This window comes from Macrosteles quadrilineatus, unplaced genomic scaffold (assembly GCF_028750875.1).
Source record: "Macrosteles quadrilineatus isolate MER2022 unplaced genomic scaffold, UCM_ALF_1.0 Scaffold_1__1_contigs__length_201487025, whole genome shotgun sequence".
NCBI classification, from domain to species: Eukaryota; Metazoa; Arthropoda; class Insecta; order Hemiptera; family Cicadellidae; genus Macrosteles; species Macrosteles quadrilineatus.
In genome coordinates, this window is record NW_026542594.1 from 80514051 (window position 1) to 80538873 (window position 24823).

Sequence of the window (24823 nt, forward strand, 5' to 3'; positions counted from 1 at the left end):
GGTTATTTTAGGTTTAGATAGACCTAACCCAACCTAACCTAACCTAACCTAACCTAACCTTACCTAAACAAACTCAGAAAAAACTGAAAATTAGCAATAATCAATACATCAAGTAAGAAGATACTGTTAATTGCATTTTGATGATTAGGATGATTAAGAGTGGTATCAAGTGATTAGAATGCTAGTCAACCATTTGTCCCAACTGTTTAGACCATGAAACAGTTTTATTTGATAGAAAAAGCATATTATTTTGGTAAAAAATGCATTTAAAATATGGATACATTAAACGTCTGTAACTTTAAAACTACAATAGCTACAGTTTAGGTAAAAACTGAGTTTTAATCAGCATAAAGAGTACTACAAGATGAATATGTTTAATCATCTCCAAAACTCTGATTTAGGAAAAAACTACAACTGCAGTAGGGTATTATTTGTCGGCAGAGAAAGAATGCGGTGTCAGTATTCTAGCTGGGAGGTCGGCCTTGACTCAGGTGTCAATACATAGTGTACACTCTGAATTGATTTTAAACGTTGGAAAAGACTATATAGAAGAAATATCTATATATTAATTTGAAACTGTTTTTCTTTGTCATAGCTAAATTGAGAGAACGGCTTGGCGTAGAAACTCGGTAGAGGTGTCTAAAGAAAGGTCTTGGTCTGTAAATGAGCCATCAAAAGAGAAACGTGGTAAATTCCCTTGGGGCTCTGCCCCAGTGGCCTTTGAATTCCCATCCCATGTTATTCTTATGGAGGAAAAACTGGGTTTTTGTCCCAGCTAATTTGAGAGTACGGCTGGGCGTAGAAACTTGGTAGGGGTCTCTAAAGAAAGGTCTTGGTCTATAGATGAGCCATCAAAAGAGGAACGAGGTAAATTCCCATGGGGCTCTGCCCCAGAAGCCTTTAAAGTTGCCTCTTCAAATTTGTTTACCATATGCATAATTCAACACTACTTTTTAATGAAACAGCTGTTAAATTGTGATTTATTGAATTTTTCAAAATGAAGTACAGTATTTGCAATGGGGTTTTCTGATTTTAAAATTGATTTTATTCTGCATCGTGTCATGTTTTGCAATATAATGTTCTATTACCAAATTAGTGGAAAATCCTAATATCACAGTAACTCTTAAAATTATTTCTTAAGGGGTTAACTTATATCTATTGTATGGCTTGGTTTCTGCTTTTTTTTACCACTTCTTGGAGATTGTACGTAGGTGATATTCTTTGGCGTATTGCATCTGTCGACGAAACTTGGGTTGGTAAAATTATTACAATGGAAAAAAAACCAGAAATCCTGGACAATTAGATATAGGCTAAAAATAAAACTGAATAAACACTGCTCTACATTTCTTGAGCAATCATTGAAATAACTGATTTGTAAACAATGGAAACATAGAAAAAGCCATAGAACACAACCAAGCAGAAGAAATAGAAATAATGTTTTTTTTTTCATTTATAATCGTTATCATAGACAACCTAATGCGGCTATGAGAGGGAAACATTTGTAGAAAACACTAAAAGAACAAGATCAGCTTTTTGAAAAAAGATAAGATATTTACAAAAGATTTTGATTATATCTAACTGTTGTGTAGATTGTGAGTATTTCCATAATCTTTGAGTCGCCTGTAATGCTTCGCAATTGCTCGAATTCGAGCAACAGGTACACTAGTAATTAATAATTTGTAATCGTGTTGAAATTATGTTGAACAAAAGTCCAAACAGCATGTAAATATGACTTTTCCAACGTGAAAAATCAATTTTTCCCAAAAAAGTAAAAATATGTATTAATTTAAAGCTAAAAATGCGTTTAAACGCATAATGCTATTCCAACGGATAGAACCACTTTGAAATATAATAAAAAGTCACATTTAAGCGTAAAAATTAGCACTTTTTACGTAATTTAGATTTGAAACTAAACTGTGTACAACATAGAAATACCAAATATTGGCTTAAGTACTATGATTTTAAATGAAAGTATAGCTTTTATAATAGCACAAAGAGGCTAAAAAACTAATATGATTATAGATTATGTCAAAAACATACATTTAATGCGTCAAAAACATTACGTAAAATAATTAATTTGGTCTAACAGATTTCCCGTCTTAAACTTTGAAATGCTTAAAATTGGCTTAAATAATATGATTTTGAATACAATTATAGGGTTTTAAATTGCAAAAAGAGTATATAAAATGAAAACAACTATAAGATATACAAAAAACACTCATTTAAAGGGTTAAAAACATTACGTAAGAATTGATTTTGCGTAAAAGAAATTTTTGATTTCAACTATAAAATGGCCAAAAAAGCTTAAATATAATAACTTTGAATAGGATTAAGGGTTTTTCAATTGCACAAAGAGTGTATAAATAGAATAAAACTATAATATATACCAAAAATACTCATTTGATGGGTTAAAAGCATTACGTTAACAAAATAGTCAAAATCATTTTTGCTGCAATCTTACTTTATTTGTTTATTTTCTTAAAAGTTGTATATTTTGAACGCTTGAAAATGCTTTATTACACTAGAGAACTATATACTCAATGGTATAGAACCGATTTAGAGGATAAAAAGTCAATAGTTTGGTTAAAAATTAAAAAAACATAGTCAGATTTACAAGAAGTTCATTCCTTTTCCTCATGCAAACCATACATTATTTATTAATATCTTTCAAATTAATCACTTTAGAATGTCTAAAACCTCATAGATCAACAGGGTACTAGTTGGAGCAAGGTAATAAACAAAAAAAAAATCATAAAAACCTATAGTTTACTCAAAAATTGAGTTTTATAAAGAGTAGAGCTAAAGACCACCCACAGTGCCGCCAGGCCTCTGACCATAGAACTGTCAACCATACAACCATTATGATGACATAGCCTATTGTTTTTTTTTTTGTCAGATATTGTAGATATTTGAATTATATACACCCTGCAGTTAATCCCATACCTATGGGTTGAGCCGTTCAACAGTTATGACACTTTTAAATTTCAAAATTTGACATTTTTGTTTACTCCAAAAATGTCATTTTTAATGGTTTTTTTTTCAAAGTTTTTGACAATTTGTATGCTTTATCAAATGGTCTAAGGTATAACATACCTGCACTTGGTTTAATCTTATTACTTATCAAGTAATTGTGGAAAATTCACAACCATGCAGCCAGACAGATATCATGTAAAAGTTCCTTATCTCTTATCAGACTTATGGGAAGAAACCTATGACATAGGTATCATATAGGGCTGTTCTGTGGTGTGAATCATTGCTTTCCCCCAATCAAAATCTACCACAGAACAGCCCGACTAGAGGATACTATCATTATGAAGTTAGAGCCAGACTTTCCTATTGTATTGGATTTAAACCATTTCCATCCGAAGTAGTATTTTGAATTATAGACCTACTAGCAGAGTACCCGTCCTTCGTACGGGGTTGGCATATAAGTATAAAATGCTTATTGCAGTTATACTCGATCTTTGGGCTTGCAATGTGAGAAGACACGGTTTGAGAAAATTTGCTTCCTTAAATTTACGGTATGCTATAGTATTACACATCTACCATAGCCATTATGTTCTACCACTTCACCTACACAATAGAGAAAAAGATTATTAAAAATTCGCAAAATTGTTGTTATAACTTATTTGTGAAATTAAAAAAATAAACATAACTGTAAAACAATCCTACTTTTACAGTTTTCATTGCGTATCACAGTTTTTTTTTGTTGCTGCTTAGTTCAAATTAGCTGTTTCATAAATAATTAAAAAGATAATAATGCTGCACCCTGTTGGTAAATCTTATAACTTTTTAATGATTTTGCATATCATAGAACCAACTCTTTTAGTTGAAACAGCTGGCTAAATTCTTTAATTCCCTTTAAATATGAACTAGTGTCCCTGTTGCTCGAATTCGAGCAATTGATAAGTATTACAGGCGTTAATTTAAAACGAATTTCAACCAAGTCAACAAATATTTGTAGCAAACTGTTAAATTAGCAAACGTATTGACTGTTTACAATTAACATGCTCTTCTTCTCACTTTTGATTTCTAACAACAGCTGGAATTTCATAACAATTTTTGTTTCCCATGTTAATCTTATGGAGAAATACGAAACTTTAAAGGGCGCCAGGGCCTCACTCTCTAATTATTTCCCTAAAAAGAAAGTTTCCTGCACAACTTCACGTTACGCTCTTTCCAATGACACCAAAAACATGTCAATCGGTTCAGTAGTTTCGGAGGAGTAATTGTCACAAAAATCCTGCTTGCGTACCGGTATTAAATAAGTATAGATATTCATAAGCTTAACATGGGGAACTGCAGAGCCACTGGAGCGGAGCCCGAAAGGATTTTTGAAATAAGAATATGCCTATATGTTAATCGGGAATGTGAGCTATCATCATGCCAAATTTCAGCCCAATCCGACCAGTATTTTTCACGTTTACTTGTCACAAACATACATACATCCATACATCCAAACTTTCTCATTTATAAAATTAGTAGGATTAGTAGGATTGTGATCCAATTGGCCCTGGCTAACGTTTATCAATCTTTTTGGACCATCACTATGCTTATTTGAAATAAGCATACTTGTAATCAGCATGGTTTTCTTAGAGGCCGCTCCATTATAACTAACCTACTGTCATTTCAAGAATATGTCACATCGGCATTCACTAGTTCATGTCAGGTTGACTGCATATACTTGGATTTCTCCAAAACCTTTGATAAGGTTCATCATGGTTTGTTAATTGCCAAACTTGCTGTTTATGGAATTAGTGGTCTATTGGTCAAATGGCTGGAAAGCTACCTGGAAGATCGCTACTTGATAGTCAAATGTAGTGGAGCCTTCTCCTCGCTCTTCAATGTTCCCTCCGTTACTCCTCAGAGCTCTCAGCTCGGTCCACTACTTTTTAATCTATATATATAAAGCTCAAATACCACTGACTTATTCATTCACCCACTCATCACGAAATCTCAGAAACCATAAGACCTAGGAACCTGAAACTTGGCAGGCATCTTCCTTTTGGGTAGTAGACGCTCACTAAGAAAGGATTTTACCCTCCGACCTCTGGGCTCCGCCCCAATGGCTCTGGAGTTTCCCGAGTTTCTGGAGTTAACCTTATGAGAAATGGAATTGATGAATCTTAACAGCTGTTTCAATTAAACAAGTTGGTTCTGTTCTATGATGTTCAATAGCATTAAAGTTACAAGGATTACCAACAGGGTTCAGCACTATTATTTCTTTTACATTTATGACAACAGCTAATTTGCAACCAAAAGGTGAGTAAGCGTAGCAAACGAACTTCAACCTGGAGGCGAGTTAGCGTAGCGAACGAGCTAACCTGAAGGCAAGTGAGCGCAGCGAACGAGCTCCAACCTAAAGGTGAGTGAGCGTAGCGAACGAGCTCCACCCTAAAGGTGAGTGAGCGTAGCGAACGAACTTCAACCAGGACGTTATTGAGCCATGCGAACGAGATCATCTTGAAAAACGGGGCAAAGCCCGCGGGTTACAGCTAGTACATTTATAAATGACACAATTGGTGTACTGGCCACTGATTGCTTGATATTTGCTGATGACCTCAAGATATTTACCTGGATCTTCTCATCCTTAGACCATGAACATCTCCAACTCTCTCTCTCTAACGTCGAGACCTGGTGCAATAAAAATGCAATGGTACTTAATGTATTTAAGTGTCATGTTGTCTCATTCACAAGACTTGTAGCATGTAGCACTTTCGACTACAGAATTGGTGGTGATATTCTTAATTTCCTTATACCAAGAGGAACACGATCTTCAGATACCTTTGTTTACTGGTGGATTTGCCAGATTGCAGCGTCTTGGAAACAAAGTCGGACTACGAGTTGACTTCTTCAACAAACAATTATCATCCATTAGAAGGAGTCTCTGGCCTTATCTTCATCATTCCTGTTTTATAGCTTCATACAGTTTTATTTTTATTTTTGTTTGTCCCTAAAATCGAGTTTATTCTTGTTTTTGCTTCATAGATTTATTGATGTTACTGTATCACGAGAACGTTTTGTTATCTATAGTTATTGTTAGATAAATCTTGAAAAAAATATTGTTGTTGTTATTATCTGTACTTGTTAAATTACGTTGATTGTTATTTTTGTCTCAATTCAATTTTCTTGTTATTTTTTATTGCAATGCTGTTTTGGTCAATGCTTGATGAACTTCTTTCGTTATAATTTCTTTCTGCTCTTGTTCCTAAACAATATCATTTTGTAAATGGTGTATCCGTTGACATTAATAAATAAATAAACTAAACAGCTCTTTCACCTGCTAGCCAAAGGCTACTGGTACTGAAATGTGATGTTTCAGAACAGAGGCATAGCTTAATGTTCCCGTGTTTGAAAACCAAACATATTGGAAACAATATAACCATTAGGTAACTCATAAAATTAAATAAACGGCAAATACGACTCACTGACAGATAATCACTATATCTCAAAACAGTCAAAACATATACGACCTAAAGTTGTCAAATTTGGTATAGGGTTCCCTATATGGTGTAGATGTGCAATAAGACGGGGTTTTGCAGCGATTTCCGGTGAAAATCTATCAGCTACCAATGTCAGTATATTGGTATGTAAAAGCTAAACCACTACTTGGATGTTAAATCGGTTAAAAACCAAGCTTGCACACCTCTATTTCCAATCAATGTTTGTTACTCAACACTCCACATTTTTTTTATTTTAGAGTTGCTAAGTGAAGAAGTCTGGTGTTATAATTACCCAATGATCAAGTACTCATCCAATCATAACCAATGCAACCAATCTAAAAAAAATACTGTATTTCTCCTATTTGGTCTTTTGATAAATATTTTACTGCTAGAAAAAATTGATCTTGTGACATTGGTACACATTAATAATGCAATTTTATTTTAGGATAGCCAAAACTAAAAATATGTCAATGATTTTCAGTCCATTAAATGTTTACAAAGAGGGAAGATTTTGGTAATGATGAACCAGAACAACGAATGGACAATTGAGCCATGGCATATTCGAGCTAATGCACGTAAATGTGGCATACACATTCTATCCGAGGACAGTATTGAGCTGCCTCCTAAACCTATTAAAGGGCCTGACATGGCTCTACAAGGGAAGGATTTTTTTATTACTCTTAAGGTAAGTTATTCTTTCTTCTAATTTTAACTTAATTTATAAATAACAATATAATAAGTAGTCAATGTTTGAAAAAATATTTGAGAGTAGTCTAGTTTCAATTACGTATATTTTCATTTTCCTATGATTTCTTTTATCCAGAAATATTGTTGTACAAAATATGAATATAGTTTTATACAGGGTGTCCCGGAACTCTCTACCAATATTTTAGGGCATTGTTCCTGAGTAAGAAATATGTCTAAATATTATATTTAAATAATTGTCCGTAAGTCCTTAGTTACTCACACAGCCCCCATTTTGTTTTTTATATTAATTTTTTTCTAAAAAATGGTTAAAGATACAAAATTGAAACTTTGCACAAACATTTATGACAACTAGACAAAAATACAAAAATACTAGTGGCTTGTAAGGACATAAGTCCCTAAAAATCTCTAATGTAAAACAAATTATTCTAATATTTAACAAACTCAGAATGTTTGTGAATAAATACTGGATTACCAAGGTAGCTTTGGTCTTGTGGTTAATGGTGATAAAAAAAGGCTTCCCTGATTGGAATTTTGGAAATTCTCTTCAAGGCAAATAAAAGTGTGTTGAGGTAAGCTTAGTTTTTGGTCAAAACCGCTAAATTAGCATCCCTTCCCAGTTAATATTTCTAAGTTTATGCTCCTTTTGTAAAGGTTTAACAAAATTAGTGTAAAGTAAAGGCACATTACATTATCCCATTGACACAACTTAACCCTAGATTTTTTTTATCCACATAAAAAACTACAATTAGTGTAAGTTTATGTGGTGGTATTCCTCTTAAAGGTGCGATTGACTTTACATATTCTATCAAAATAGGCCTAATCATCGACTGATTCCTAACTCTTTTGCGACTGGTTAGGGTTTGTCATCACCAATCACGATATTGCTTTTCATCAGCTTTGACATGCCCATATTTTTAGTTTGTTTAAGTAAAGAAACGAAAACTACCTCTAGGTTTTACTGTTATATTTGGATAATTCCTTTACTATTATACAGGGTGAATAAAAAGTCAAGACCCCCCCCTCTAATATTTTTCCAAGTAAATATACAGAGATATACTTTTGGCGGTCAAGCAATCTTAGCAGGAAGTTTCATTTTATCATTTTGAAATTTTTGAGTGCCCCCCCAAAAGGGGGGATTTGGGGGGCAACTCAAATATTTTAAATGTAAACCCCCTTCAAGTGACACCTCATTTTGAAGAGTTTACAAAAACTTAAAGAATAGTGAAAACTAGAGGTCGCTATCTCTTCTCTATCCAAAATGGTAGCCCGTCAAATGTTGTGGAAAATCAACGGTAAAATTGTTAATATTGGCTGCCATTTTGGATAGAGAAGAGATAGCGAGCTCTGGTTTTCACCATTCTTTAAGTTTTTATAAACACTTCAAAATGAGGTGTCCCTTGAAGGGGGTTTCTATTGAAACATTTATTTGTCCCCCGAATCCCCCCTTTTGGGGGACACTCAAAAATTTTAAATGTAAACCCCCTTCAAGGGACACCTCTTTCTAGACCTTAAGTTATACCCAGGGGAGGCATCGTTATGGTCTTCTGATTCTTGCACATCATCTTTGGCTTGAGTTGCTTCACGAAGAGTTTGCGGGAGTATTTTCAACTCCGACATGTGTACCTTAATTGGTTGATCAGACCTCAAGAGGTACACTCCCTTCCCTAGCTTGTGGTCCACCAAAAAGGTCCAAGCCATTTCCGTGCCATCCCCGCATGCACATTTTTAAGCTTACTACTCAAGGGATGGTTTCGCCGAAGAACCAGCGTACCCGGTTTCAGGTCCTGCTCTTCAGGTACATCGTTTCTCTCTGCTTCTCTCTTCGATCTCTCTTCGGCTTGTCGATTCATATGTTTGATTTGTTTCACGTTTTCTTCATGCCATGCAGTCAAATTCATAGTTTCAGGAGACTATTCATGCATTGGTTAATTATTAACTATTCCAATCACCAGTTCTTTTTATTTCCCGACCAAGAAAAAGTTCTGCTGGGAAGAAGCCTGTGACGCGATTCACTCGCTGTCTGATGGCAAGGAGAGACTCATGCTCAGCTGAACAGCTTCTTAAGCTCCTGATTTCTCCGTTCAGTAGGATTTGCCTGAGGATGTTAGATTGGCGTTGTCCAGTATTCAATAGCCCACTCAGTTAAAGTCCGCAACCATTGTTTTGATGTGAACGGACTGCCATTATCTGTGAGAAGACATCGTGGATAACCATAACGACTAAAGACCTCTGTTCGTGGGATCTGTAGGATTCTTCCAAATGTAGCTTCAGGAATTGCAAATACTTCGACCCACCTGGCAAAAAGGTCCGTCACCACCAAAATTCCAGTAAAGAAACGGAAACTAAATCTAAGTTTACTGTTATGGATGCTCCCTTTACTATCTATACTATGCCTATTAGGCTATATTATTTTAATTTTTTTCCTTGGAGCAACAGGCAGTAGGTACCTTGTTCAAATCTCCTTCAAACAATGTTATTTTTCCGCCCATTGGAATTTGTCATAGTCATAGTAATTAATAATACCCCCGTCGCAGCAAACCTGCAGAATTAGCGAATTTCCATCTGCCTGATTGGATTTAAACTAAAATGTCCCCTAAAAATATCACATTTATTCCCTATTTAAACAGAATAAGTTTAATGAGTACTTAGGTTTGCTGCAACAGGGAGGGTAAAAAAGTTTTTTTTAATGTAAAATATTAAAAGGTACTGTGGTTTAGTAAGAAATTAATGTATTTTCCAAATTTGATCAAAATATGTTCATAAACAAGCAAACTACAACAGTTGACTTATTCTCCTTAAGAATAACATGGGAATTTTAAAATTACAATTTTTTTGAATTTTCTCCGTAACAATCAGGCGCATAATAATGCTTCAATATACTAAATTATTTGTTTTTTTAAGCTCTACAAAATGGTTTAAAAATAAATTGTGAAATTTTTTGTTTTTAGGGTCAAAAATGGGAAAAACCTATTTTTACCCCATAAAACCCCCCATAAACCCCCGTTCCCACAGTCCGATCATGCTGGTTCGCGAACTCATTCAAGTTTATCCCGCCTTACACCTTTAAACCAAATTTTATCAAAATCGGACAAAAATTACTCAAGTTATCGTGCGGATGGACACATATATATATATATATATATATATCTCTATATATAGATATATAAAAATTTGAACGAATGGTGTTTTTGGCCTCTGGGGACATCAAAATGAAAAAGTAAATCGGTCCCGGGCTTAGGTCTTACCATGAGACCTACGGTAATAGCTACTTCCCTATAGGGAAATTCGCTAAAAGAAAAATAAGTATTGCTTGTACGAACCTATTTCATATTTTATTCCCAGGTTATTCTCTAGAGTAGCTGTTATTCCACTTCATACAAAATATAGAGTTAACACTACAATTATGTGTCAAATTAATTAAATAAATCTTCAACATATGTTTTGAAATAAAAACCAAACAGAAGTTTTCCGCCATCTTGCAGAACTAATATTTCAGAACTAATCTTGCATCGTTGATTATTTAGTCAATGGGGCTATTTTATGTTCCACATGTTTACATTCCTTCAGCACGTCAATAACCTCCAAAAGTGAAGAAACGTAATCAAAGTAAAATAATTTTGTAAACTTCATGAACATACGTTTTAAAATAAACCCAAAATTGATATGTTTCAGCCATTCTAAATCCATTTCCTTTGATTTTAGCAATCTCAAATGATTCAAATTACTACTTATCATGCGCTTGGATAATTTACATAAAAATACACAAATTTGCAGACTGCACAGTAAAATTAATTTCAACATTCTAAGACATAGGTAACGAAAAAGTCCTAATTGTAGGTTACGTTATCTCTGGTTTTATATAGTATTCAGTACATTGCAGTACTGACTAGCAAATGAGTAATCCAAATGTTATATTGTTTACTGGCTTAGTGATAGATCACAATCAGCTGTATTGAAGTAAAGTCAGCTGTAAATGGCTTCTAATGCTATTCTTATGGAAAGAAATTTACGTTATATCTAATTCTGTGCTAAAATTTGGGGAATTTCACTATTTAACCTGCCATCACGGGATCAAGATCTTTAATTTCAGTCTACGACTTCCCAGTGGCCCACAATTTTGACGCAAAGAATCGGCTTACGTAATTAATATATAGACTAGTGGCTTGTAGGGACATGACACAAGTCCCTAAAAAGCACAAATGTAAAACACATTGTTGTAATATTTAAACAAACTCAGAATCAAATTATTCATGTGTCAGGATGGATATCCCAGTACAACATATCTTTTGTGTAAAAAATAGGTAGTTGGTTGTTTGTCTTTGTTTGCTTTTGTTGATATTATATTCAATAAATAATTTGAACTACTTCAGAGGTTTAACTCTCCTAAAGAAAGCAAACCTGTTTGTGAATAAATATTGGCTTACTAAGGTAGCTTTGGTCTTTTGGTTGATTATGATAAATACCCCCGCCGCAGCAAACCTGAAGACTAAGCGAATTTCCATTAGCCTGATAGGATTTCACATTAAAATGCCTCCTTAAAAATATCATATTTATTCCCTATTTAAATAGAATTAGTTTAATGAGTACTTAGGTTTGCTGCAACAGGGAGGGTAAAAAGGTGGTTTTTTATGTTAATAGTTTAGTAAGAAATGAATGTATTTTCCAAATTCGATCAAAATATGTTCATAAACAAGTAAACTACCAGTTGACTTATTCTCCATAAGAATAACATAGGGATTTTAAATTTACAATTTTTTTGAATTTTCTCTGTAACCATTTGGCGCACAATAACGCTTCAATATACTAAATTATTTGTTTTTTTAAGCTCTACAAAATGGTTTGGAAATAAATTGTAAAATTTTGTGTTTTTATGGTCAAAAATGGGAAAAACCTATTTTTACCCCATAAAACCCCCCATAAACCCCCGTTCCCATTGTCCGATCATGCTGGTTCGCGAACTCGTTTAAATAAATGTAGGTTTACACGTTTGTACCAAATTTCATCAAAATCGGATCATTTTTGCTCGAGTTATCGTGCTGACGGACATATATATATATATATACTTTTGTGCCCACCCGGTTTGGCAGTCAGTGCGCTGGTAATTTACTCGGTGTGGCAGTCACCCGCCCGAAAGCCAGTCAGCTCTCCCATAAGCCAGTCAGGTATGGCTTCCCGTGCACTTTATACGTATGAAAACAGCAAACCGGTGCTGCTGCCTGTGACGATAAGCGTAACTGCAATACCAATGCGGAGACTGTCTCATCGTGTGTTCTATCGTGGAGTAGTGTAGCCAAGTACGGCACCCTCATCGCCTACTTTGTAGCGGTAACACCCAGCGGTCTGTAACCATCGTTTACTCCTTGTTACTATTTTTGTTGTGATAGTGATTAACTACTTGTTAATGTTTAAACACGTTCATACTCCAAATAAATATGATGCACCTCTAATAAGGATCGTCAAATATTAATTAATTATAATTGGTTGAATCTTGATCCTACCCATTCATCATCTCATATTTTAAGTTATTTTAATTTTTTTTTACCTTCAGTTGAAATTTTACTCAACTTCTCTTTTATACAATATTTTATATCCTAGTACAATATTTACAGTGTTTCCACGGACCGGGAACTATACGGATTTTCTTTATCTCGAGAAATATACGTGAATCTTGTCCGAGATACGGGAACTGTTTTTTTACGCAATTGCGTAACGCGAAGGAGTAACTATTACAAATGACAACGATATTATTCTATCTGATAAGAATAACCATGAAACTACACTCGAAAGATAAAAGATTTTTATAATAATTTTAATTTTACAAACAAACTATTACAGGAATTCTATTTTGGGCGGATGAATGATAAGGAAGCAACAAAAAGTGGTCACGAGTGCAAATGCGGGGGGGGGGAGGGGGGTACAATATAACAAACGCCAGAAACTATTATTTGTTTACTTTTCAGATTCCTTATCAAATCTCTCTCTCTCTCTCTCTCTCTCGCTCTCTAACGATGTACAGATTGTGGACTTTACGATTTAAGTTTTCCTACAATTATTTCAGTTCAATCACATACCTATCCTTATAGTTTCCTATCTATTATCCTTCAAAATAAATAGTAAAGCTGGTTAAACTATTTTTTATTTTATTTTCTTGAAACCAAACACTCTTTACCATCCGGTATTCTGCAGAGTCATATGTTTAACACTGTGTTTATAAAAATTGAATGGCCACACAATTTCGTGTTTTTTTTTTAAGTAATAGTAACTGGAATATTTATATATACCAATAAGTGCTGCAAGCTGTAATAAATGCTTCTGATTTATATCAAAATAAGTTATAATTTATTTTGTATAATACATCGGTCATTGAATACAAACCATAATGGGTTTTCTATTTGTAACTTTAACTTGCAAATACTGTACAGTAGAACCTCGCTTAACTGGAGTCGCATCATCATGATGCATATATATTATATAACCTCACAAATCCCAAGAAAATGTTTTATGAAATGTGTTTTTCAGTATAATATTTCGATATGAACGATATATTTAACTATTTACGGTAATTTTTATTTGCTGTAGGTTCCCAATTATTGAAATATTACAGTTCATTTGACAAAATTAAGATGGAAGTAAAACGGAGAAATATCGATCAGTAGCGTCAAGGTCAAGCTATACGCTCTCATTTACAGACTGACAATCTTGCACTGACACTGACATACTGACAATCGTCTGCTCCTGTCTGCTGTCACAACACTACAACATTTTGTGGTTGGGTCGTTGGGTGATTAGTAACCATGACAACTTGTGGATGGAGAGAAACCAAAGAAAGAATAGAACAAAGAGAAATAATAAGAGGTGTTTTACATCATCGTTATCTTTATCTTATTTTTATCATTGTTATTATTACCAGAAAGACTTAAGTACAGTACTATGATTTTATTGTGTTTTATGAGTTATTTAATATTTCTATCCCCATACTTCTGTTCTGAAACATCATGTAGTAGTAGCCTAGGATGACTACGGTATCAGTAGTCTTCTAGTCTACATTTTCTTTTGTTTTGTTCTTTACGTGATTTATTGCTGTACAGTAAGCAAGTTTTGTTTTGTTTGAGTAAGCATACGGTGTAGTTTTTACTAGTGAACCAAGGTTAATGACTTAACATATCACGGTTGCGCAATACCTATTGTATTTTGACTATGTAAAATGCAAATTTATAATCACGTTAACGTCCATTTATATAGTGTCCCGGAACGGCATTGTTCCTGAGTAAGAAACATATAAATATCATATTTAAATTATCCAGAAGTCCTTAGTTACTCACACAGGAAAAAAACGTTTTAGGCCTAAATCATTTGAAACCTGTACATTACATATTTTTGGTCGAGTTTTCGACCACTGGACGACCACTAGTTAAAGTTAATTGTATTACAACAATCTTTATAGTAAGCAATATAAGCTTGAATCGGACTTATCTGCCTTCAGCTAATCTATCATATGATAGTACGTTAGAGAGTATGCCCATGCTGAAGTTTTACTTATACTTGAAGAATGACTTAATTTAGTACCAAGAAATAAATCACACCCCTTACATACACTGTGCTGTTTTAATGCTGTTTTAATGCTGTGTAGTTGATTGCTACTGTATTAACCTGTGATCGCATATTAATTCCTTCATTAGGAACGTATTAAAAAAAATACTACTTTTATTTTTTTAAATTTCTATGATTTATTTACAATAACAGAAATGTGTAAGATTAAAATAAATTAATGTGTTACATTGTCCATTTAATGTTACATCATAGTAAATTAAAATTCCACTGAAACTTAAACAATAAAAGCCGAAATTAGTTATAATGAAAACACGAGTTTCCTTTATATTGCTTTTACAATCGAAATATACATACTGAGCCACGGCTCGGTCCCCCGGTACTTTTCATTTTAAATATTCAAATAAAGTCGATTATTTTAAATGTTTTATGAAACGTGACATGGCAAATTTCCATGGAACTTTTTTTGTCGGCTACTACTTTATTTTATTTTTTTGTCAGGTAAGTTTAAAAACAGTGGATTCTGTATACAAAAAGTAAAATATTCTAAATCATATTTTTTAATTTTTGGCTTATGTACGTAATTTAAATTGTACGAGAGGGGCTTCCCACCGTGCCGGGTTGCGCCGTGCGGGCATATTTTGATCCAGTGGCGGGTGTTTGGTGTTTTGAATAAGAATACTGAATTGCTCGTTTTAAGATCGTATCATTAAAAACCTATCATTTTAAGATTTGCTTACACTTACGAGAAATGCATTTTCCATTTGTAAATTTCTCAGGTACAAATTTTATGAAATAACGTACATTATTGCGTTGTTTGACAACAAGTAGCTGGGGACCGAGCTTTGTTCGGGAAACTTTATCACTACACTACACTTGAGAGTATTCATTGGTCAATGTAATTCTATCCCAAAAATAATAATTTGCGGTATTTTTTCTTGACATTTAACTTCTATTCAAATAATAATATCATAGTTTACTGAAATGATGAGATAGAAGAGTTTTTAAAAATTTGTTTGGTTCCCCTAAATGGCCCAAACTATAGAAATTACCCAGAATTTTTCACGCTGAATTCAAAGAAGGCTATTAGCAGTATGAAAATCTTCCCACCTTCCTTCCTTTGAAGTATTAGTCACTGCAAGAACTTGGACTCGCTCCAAAACCAGAACCGAAACGTTTAATTTACCCTTAATTTTTAAAATGTAATAAGTTACAATTTTCTGGAAACTCAGGACACTTTCTGACTGAAAACAATTACGGTTGATCCTTGTTGGTGAGTACCAAAAAGGAACCTTAGGTATATAAACATGGTTGTATATCCAAGTTTGGTTGTCCTTGATATTGCGCTATTTCATTGACACTGACAAATTAGGGCTAGGCTGCACTATAAGTTAATTGGGAGTTTATTTGATATCTAGTCCTAAGCTTATAGCCATCTTAAGGCAAACATAACCAAAACCTAACCACAGAGATATAAATATAAGTGATATAAATATAAACACTCATTCTCTGTAGGCCTAAAGCTACCTATCTATATTTTTTTGGGTTGGGATTAGTACTTTTTTGAGAGAGTGTCATTATGTACTGAGCACACTTAGATGATACAGGGTATCAGTGATTTATGAAATTATTTATTTATAAAAAGCAACCTAACGGAATTTCCTTAATGATGCACCCAGTATTTAATACAAAAATTAAAGCTTATGCCTATGTATATTAGTTTTAAAACGGAGTAGAATAAGGCACGTATAATCTAGATTAGGCATTGATTAGTGTTTATAAACTAAACATGGATGAACCACTAAGTCAAGCTACTAATCCAGTTGTTCAGGCTAGGCTAAACTGAGCTCTGAAAGCATCCATCTCAAAACGGCCACAACTTAAGAACAGATCCTAGAATTTGATTCCCCAGATCCATATACCCCCACCCTAGATCTAAAACTATAAATGTTGGAAGGACGGTGTTTGCGCCATTGAATTTCTCGACCCCAAAATAGGGTAAAAAACTATATCACAACCCCTCATACCCCACAGAACACGTATTTCGTACCCACTCCCCAGATCCATATACCCCCACCCTAGATCGAAAACTATAGATGTTGGAAGGACGGGGTTTGCGCAATTGACTTTCTCACCCCCAAAATAGGGTAAAAAACTATATCACAACCCCTCATACCCCCAACAACACCTAAATTATACCCACTCCCCAGATCCATATACCCCCGCCCTATATCGAAAACTAAGACAGATATAGGGACAGATTCAAATAGGGGTTACACGGAAACGGTTTATCACTCGTTTTGTACACAACGATGCAATACTGTGACTTGTGAATCTCAAAAATAGTGTCTTTAATGATTTTGCCAAAAGTGAGGTTATCCCTACTCAACCCTAGGATAGGCCTAAAACAGCCTATTTACCTCACCATGATAGGTTTACCATTGTCACCAACCAGGTAAGGTATAGGCCTACCGATAATTAAATAATAAATATAAAAACTTAACCCCTCTATAATTTTGACCCATTACAAAACTACTATTACCCTAATGTAAGATTATGTGGCGGTATTCCTCATAAAGGTGCAATTGACTTCACATATTCTATCAAAAAAGGGCATAATCAACGCTGATTCCTAACTATTTTGCGACTGGTTAGGGTTCCATTACCCAGTTATCGAAACCAATCACGAAATTACTTTTTCATCAGCATCTTTGACATGCATATTTTTGGTTAGTTTTTTAGAAACGGAAACGACCTCTAGGCTTAGTCAAAGTCAAATCATTTATTTTCACACGTTTTACAGATCCAGCATAGCTGGGAAACAGGTGAAATGGTCATGGATAATTAAAATACATAAAACTATGATAACTATACAATATACTAAGAAATCAAATATATACATCATTTAAAAAATCATTAACTTTGTAATACCCTTTATTAAGCAGCAATTTGGTAACTTCTTTTTTGTATTTTTCAAGAGATTCTAATGATTTAATATTATCAGGCAGTTTATTATACAGTTTTTTCCCTAGATATTGTGGAAGGGTTTCAAGTGAGGTAAGTCTATGAATGGGCAGTTGTAAATCATTTCGATGTCGTGTTAAATAATTATGGTTATGGTTTTCATTCATAAAAGATTCAAGATTTTTTTTTATCAAGATTAATGTTTGCAGGATATAAACTGACGGAAGTGTTAATATTTTCAATTCTCTAAATAATAATTTACAGGATCGCCTAGGTTTTGAAAATGTCATAATTCTAAGGATCTTTTTTTTAATTTTGAAAATGGTTTCGGCATTTGAGCAGCTGCCCCAGAACTCTATTCCATACAACATGTTTGACACAAACAAAGCATAATAAACAATCATCCTTGTCCTGAGGTCAGTAACATGCTGCAGGACAGACATCTGAAAACAGACTGTATTTAGTTTATTAGCTAGAACTGATGTGTATTTATCCCAATTTAAAGTGTTTTGTACCTGAATGCCTAAAAGTTTTGTAGATGACGTTTCATTAATAATATCTCCCTGAAAATTAATATTTAATTCTATAGTTTCTCTGTCATGAGTAGTTTTGAACCTAATAATTTGAGTTTTAGAACAATTTAGACTCAGCCCATTTGCTGTGAACCATTTGTTTAAATCTTCAAAAGTTTGGTTTATCAAATTTTGTAATAGTTAGGACTGTTTGATTTTAATATAGCTGTTGTGTCATCTGCGTATAGAACAAGCTTTGAGTTTATGTTAAAAGGCAGGTCGTTAATATAGATTAAAAACAACAAGGGTCCCAGTATAGATCCCTGAGGTACACCACAATAGATCATTTTCCATTTTGAAAAGTTATATATGTTATCTTTAAAAATAATGGTTCTTTGAAAGCGGTTTGTAAGATAGGATTTCAACAACTTCAAAGCAATTGGAGAAAAATTGTAAAATTTAAGCTTAGAAAATAAAATTTTATGTACAACACAGTCAAAGGCTTTTGACAAGTCACAAAACATTCCAGCAATATTCTGGGACTTATCAATGCTGCAACCGACCTCCCACAGGAAGTCAGACAGAGCCTGAGTTGTATTACGTCCTGATCTAAAGCCATATTGTTCTTTTACAAAAATGTTATTACTTTAAAGGAAAAAAGAAATTTGCTCAATAATAATTTTTTCAAAAACTTAAGAAAAGGCTGGTAAGATGGAAATTGGGCAATAGTTATCTGAGTTTGTTTTACTGCCATTTTTATGAAGTGGTTTCACATCAGCATATTTTAACTGATAAGGAAAAATTCCACTTTCAAAAGACTGGTTTATTATCTGACTCAAAGGTCCAGAAACAATGTTGGCAGTTTGCTTTAGCCTATCAGTTTAATCGGAATTTCGTCCCAACCAGCTGACATTTTGTTTTTAAGAGTAAAAATTATTTTTTTGCAACCTTCTCTCTGGAAACGGGCTGAAAGTTAAAATGAGGTATGTAACGATTGTTTGGATTAGTATCTCTAAGAAATTTGTCGGCATACAATTCATTGAAGAGAGCATGTAACGTTCCAAATTCCGTTACTTAGATTCCCAGGCTAATTTCAGTGGAGAAGGGGGTGGTCTTAACTATGGTTTGACTAAAATTCAAAATTTCTTAGTTCCAATCTACCTTCACTGGAGGTTGGCTTAGATGTCCGACTTCAGGGCGCCACCTTGTTATCAGGATCTCATTAATGAAAACAGCAACAAGGAACCTGTTCCTCCCAATCCGTGGTACCTCACTTGTAAGGCAGATGGTATTTGAAAGTTATTAATTATTTTAAATTTCTTAATTCCTGCCTGAACCCAAGTATAGATCAACAATAATTAACACCTTGTATAAATATGACACAACAACAACAAATTTATATTGAAATAAAAGTCAGACAAAAGATCACTAAGAGAAAATATTTATAAGTTAAGCTACTGTGCACTATAAATCAAGAAATCCGAGCAATTGATGAGGTAATGAGATTACTTTATTTTAATGTAAAGATCAGAAATTCATAAAGTGCAATTTAATAGTATTATTCTTACTGATCTGATAAATTTAATGATAAGCTGAGCAAAATATAGCAATTAAATTCCTTTGTCTCAAAATTGATGTGGGTAACGCAAACAGTTACAATCTATGGCGATATAGTTCTTTTATTCTAAACAAGTATATATATGTGTAGCAATATCAAATATCAGAAATCAGTAACTGGTGGCCACCAAAAGAACTTAGAACGACAATAATAATACAGATTTACCCTGAAATATACATAAATACAAGAAACAGACATGAATACTGAAACATGAAATAATATAGTATATGACGATGGAGTCGATGGTTTAGTAGCACTGACTCAATCACACACTAATGTTCTCAGAGTTAACCCATTAAGGAAGCAGTATACTTGATTCCTAACAGCCCTTCAGGAGGCAGTTAAAATCAGCTGTTTTGCAGGCGATTGGTAAAACTTTTGTAATAGTGAAAAACTAATATTTTTTTTTTATTTTGTAGAAAACTTTCTGTTCTTTAAGAAAAGTATATAGTTATTGAGCATATGAAAAAAAAATTATAAAAAAAATCATAATAAAAATAAAAAAATAAAAAAAATTTTAAATTTTAAAAGCAAAGTGAAATAAAAATTATTTTGAACTGTATAAACCATCATAACTATATATTTTCTGAAACTTCATTTTATTTTTTACGTGGAAACAAAAAATTACCCTTATATCTATAAAAATAAACATGCAATAAAAAGTTTTAAGATTACTTACAATTCTGCATTTTGATGCGATTTCAGCAACATTTGGTCGTCATGGAAAATTACATTGAAATAAAATTTATAAACACTAGGGTTCATTAGTTCATTAGTCACTAAGTTCTATTTACACTATATACATGTTCAACTACAGGATTTTAGTAGTTCAGCTTGGTGTGAAATGCCTCAAAACATTTCTCAAGATGCAGCAGAACTTTACACCGTTCGCACATCCATGCAGTCTCAGACCTCTTCTTGTTTGCTGTACATACTTTACAAGCTCTTGTTGGATGAAGTTTACTTTCTGTGGGTGGGACCTTCATAGGAAAATGTGCCCACTGCTTTGACTGAAGGCGCAATGGGGACGGATTAATTGGGGCTTTTCCAGGCGACGTCTTGGCTGGAATCGTAACTGAGGTCAAAATCTGTTCGACTAGGTTTAGTTGAAAGTCAGTGAAATGCATCTTTTTTATCTTCTTGATTTTCTTGAAAATGCAGAATGCATTGTAGAGTGTCATATCAAGAAGATAAAAAAAATCTTCTTATAGGCCTTCACAGTTCTCCTCATTATAGGAAAGGTCGACAAGACCTGATCCTGTCGATCTACACCCAACATACCTTGGTTGTAGTCGATGACACATTTAGGTTTTTTTATTTCTACTTGTTGGTCTCCTTCATTCACAATTTTGGATACTTCCATATCAATGTCTTCGTGTACAGTTGATATCATATGTACATGTTTGCGATCGCTCCATTTCACAGCAAGTACGCCCCGACCAGATCGTTTGATCGCTTCCCCCTTTTGCAGCTCAACATGCTTGAATACTTGTGGCATACATCTCCTTTTCAATAAAGCAGTACCCACAGCATGTGTATCCTTTTCAATGAGCTTAGTATACAGGAGGGGGGAGGAATACCAATTATCAAGGTAGACAACATACCCCATTCCCCAAAAAGGCTGCAGCAAATCAAGTGTGACAGCTTCACTAGCCAATGTGTCGTCAACTTTGTCATCCCCAACATATATTTTGAATGTGCAGCAGTACCCAGAGGAAGACTCACATACTTTATAAATTTTAACTCCGAATCGGGCCCTTTTCATGGGATTAAATTGGATTATACCGAGCCTGCTTCTCATTTTTAGAAGGGTTTCATCTAGGGCGATATTTCTTTCAGGTTCAAGCATGTGTAGAAACGTGGTCTCTAAATATCTTATAACAGGTCTCAGTTTTTTCAACTTATCATTCTGGATGTCACTTTCAATGTTTTCATCGTAAAAATGAAGAAATCGAGATATGCTTGTGAATCTCTCAAATGACATTGTGTTGGTAAAGATAGGTGTCTCTAATATTTGTCTGTGGGACCAATAGTGTTTGAGTTCTGGCTTCTTCACCTGACCCATATTCACATAGAGCGCAAAATACACTTTTAGCTCATCCCTAGTAACATCTACCCACTTTTTATCAGTCTTCAACATCTTCCTACCAGGGGTTCCCAACAGTTTTCTAGCGTAGTCATTGGTTTCTGTAACTATCATATCCCAGAATTCATTCCCCACAAACTGCATAAATGTATCTAATTCTGTTGGGTTCTCACCTAAGCTACAAAGTGTGTGTACGTTTATTCCAGGTACACCGCTGAATTCAATTTGTTTAGGGACATTTTTTACATCCAACCAAGGCCAATCGCTATCAACGAACTTTGGTTTCTTACCTTTACCTTTTTTGGGGTTTTTTGAAGTTTTTTTATTGTTAGGCCTACATTTGCCTTTTGGTGGTGTAATTGATTTCTTAGGCCTACCAGGTTTTTGTTTTTTGGTAACCAGAGAATTATTTGTAGGTTTCATTTTTTTGTTAGGTTTTTCTGAATGTGGAAGCTTTATTTTCCTTTTACTAGATACATTTTTTGTAGTAGGCCTATTAGCCTCAAGATTAGGAACAGAATTACTACTACAAGGCATAGATATAGGCATAGGCTCCATAGTACTAGTGCTAGGCCTGGGCTCCATAACAGTGCTTGTACTTGGAACCATATCCACTTCATCAGTAGGATTATTATTAGTTAGGCCTACCTGAAAGTTGTCATACTGATCAAACTCCTCTTCAAGTTCATCAAATAATCTCGGTGATAGCCGAGATTGGTAATTAGAAGCACTACCGGTAGGCCTAAATTCAAGGAAGTCCACAGGCCGTTCATTTTTGTCACCGTGATGAACGATTATATCCTCAACACTTTCGTCACTGCACGTTTCGGAGTCTAACTCATAATCACTGTCTAAATAACGATCTACCTCAGAAGAATGTAAATTTTCACGATCCATAATCAAAACATAATCAAAACATAACCAAAACAAACTCTCGGTAAACGGTGGGTGGTTTCGTCTGCCGTCAAACGTCAACACGAGCAGATGACGCTTTACAATAAATGAAATAAGAAATCAACAGGATGGCCAACAGACCAAAACAATATGTTATTCGTCAGTTCAGACATTCGCGAAGGACATGGCAACACCATCTGTCGGAAAAACTTAGAACTACGTCAATAATTACGACGCAACGCACACATCGAGTCGGACTCGTGTGTCGGCGTTCAGTCCACCCGGAGCGGCATCGAGTCAGACTCGTGTGTCTTCCTCAATGGGTTAATCCAAGTCCTGTAGAGCCACACTGAATAGCAAAGAATATATACAAGTCTATAATTTCCAAAAATGAGGTAATGTACAATCTAGGGACTTATCGGTTGAAGGCTTGTCGGTAGGTCCATAGTCCTTAAGTACAGGTTGGCTGAGATCACAACACCAGGGTGAAGTAGTAGCCAGGTAGTATGGTAGTAGACTCAGATATGCAGTGAGGAGATATGTAGTGTCTGGAAGGCCCAGGGATAAAACCCTACAAAATTCCATCATAAATAGTATGGCCTCTAAGCAAAAGTTTCACAAAATTGTCAACACACAGTTGTGTACTGTAATTACTCGGTCTGTTGATAACATAATATACCACAACATTTAAACAATCAGCAAATATTCAAAATTAATTTATAATCTACTAACAGCCAGTTAATTACTAATTTCAGTTGAGGAAACTAGTTAAAATTTAAATGATTGAAAATGATCTAATTGTTCCAGGATAACAGTTATGACTGGCTCATTATTAAAAGAATTGCTCTACATAAATAAACATCATTAAGACCTAAGATAGTAGACAGTTAATTATCTTGAACATAATACACTCATACATAGCCCTTTAACTTTTACACTAATTCCAGATCAAATTAATTTGGCAGTTGATAATGGCATGTATAAAATAAAGCAATTACCTGGGTATAATATTAATAAAACAGATTTAAAAAAATACTCAACATAGGGACAACATTAAGATTAATTAATTAATACACAGTCTTGAGCTATTTATGCATTTTACAGTGTAGATAAATATCCAGTATATTTAACTGATATAACTGATAAAAGAAATGTGATTAGGTATACTATACTGTTTGTTTAAGGTCAAATATACACTGTTAAACCGTGGAAAAATCATTTGAGAATCAAATTAAAACATTTTAGCAAACTTAAAATTATTTTATAAAAGCAAGAAGTTATTTTATTCACTACAGCTGTTAAAGAATCAAACTACCAACACATTTACACAATTAAAATTATTTTACCATTAAAACACAATCTTACACAAAATTTCAATTATCATCAGGGAAAATTAATACAAAATACATTTTTGAAAATTTTTGAGCACATGTTTTCCTTGCAAGAATAAAACTGAATATCTACATGAATACAGGAAATAACGTATGAAACAAAGAACATTTAAGACAAATTTACAGGTTAAATAATCATCACTTTACATATTAAAACAGCTGTGTGAAACTAGGCTTTCAAAATTTGTAAACCATATTATTAATATAAAGACAAAAATACTTAATTAATACAATGTTATCTGGGACCAAGCAGGAATATTCACAAAGTTAACATTTTGTTAACATTAAAATATTCAAATGTATTTATTTAGCTAATTAATAGTATATTTCGGCCCGTGGTACGAACGCTTTTTTTCACCACACTATACCCTATTACCACTATTCACCATTATAATAATGCACACTGATAGTCAACACAACTACAACTTTAAGGTTATGTAAAGAAATAATTTGAGGAATCAGCAAAAATAAAAATAAATAGTTGCTAGGCAACGGCGACAATAACACAATTCTATTGCAATGCTATGGATTTTGATTGTGTATTTAAAATGCATTCATGTTTTAAGTAAGTAAGCGGACAGCTGATTTTGCGGCCCCAGCCTGTAAAAACCTGCTCGGTCCCCAAATTTCGATGACAGCTGGCATGGCCAGCAAAACGT

General features: G+C 33.9%; 1 protein-coding gene across 2 annotated transcripts in view; it reads left to right on the forward strand.

The window, feature by feature from the left end:
• LOC128983666 (39S ribosomal protein L9, mitochondrial) overlaps positions 1-24823 on the forward strand; it is a 73615-nt gene that overhangs the window by 38448 nt on the left and 10344 nt on the right. For both annotated transcript variants that reach the window (XM_054403047.1, XM_054403048.1), the window contains exon 4: positions 6925-7128. In XM_054403047.1, coding sequence (XP_054259022.1) covers positions 6925-7128 — 204 coding nt within the window. The remainder of the gene's footprint in view (positions 1-6924; positions 7129-24823) is intronic.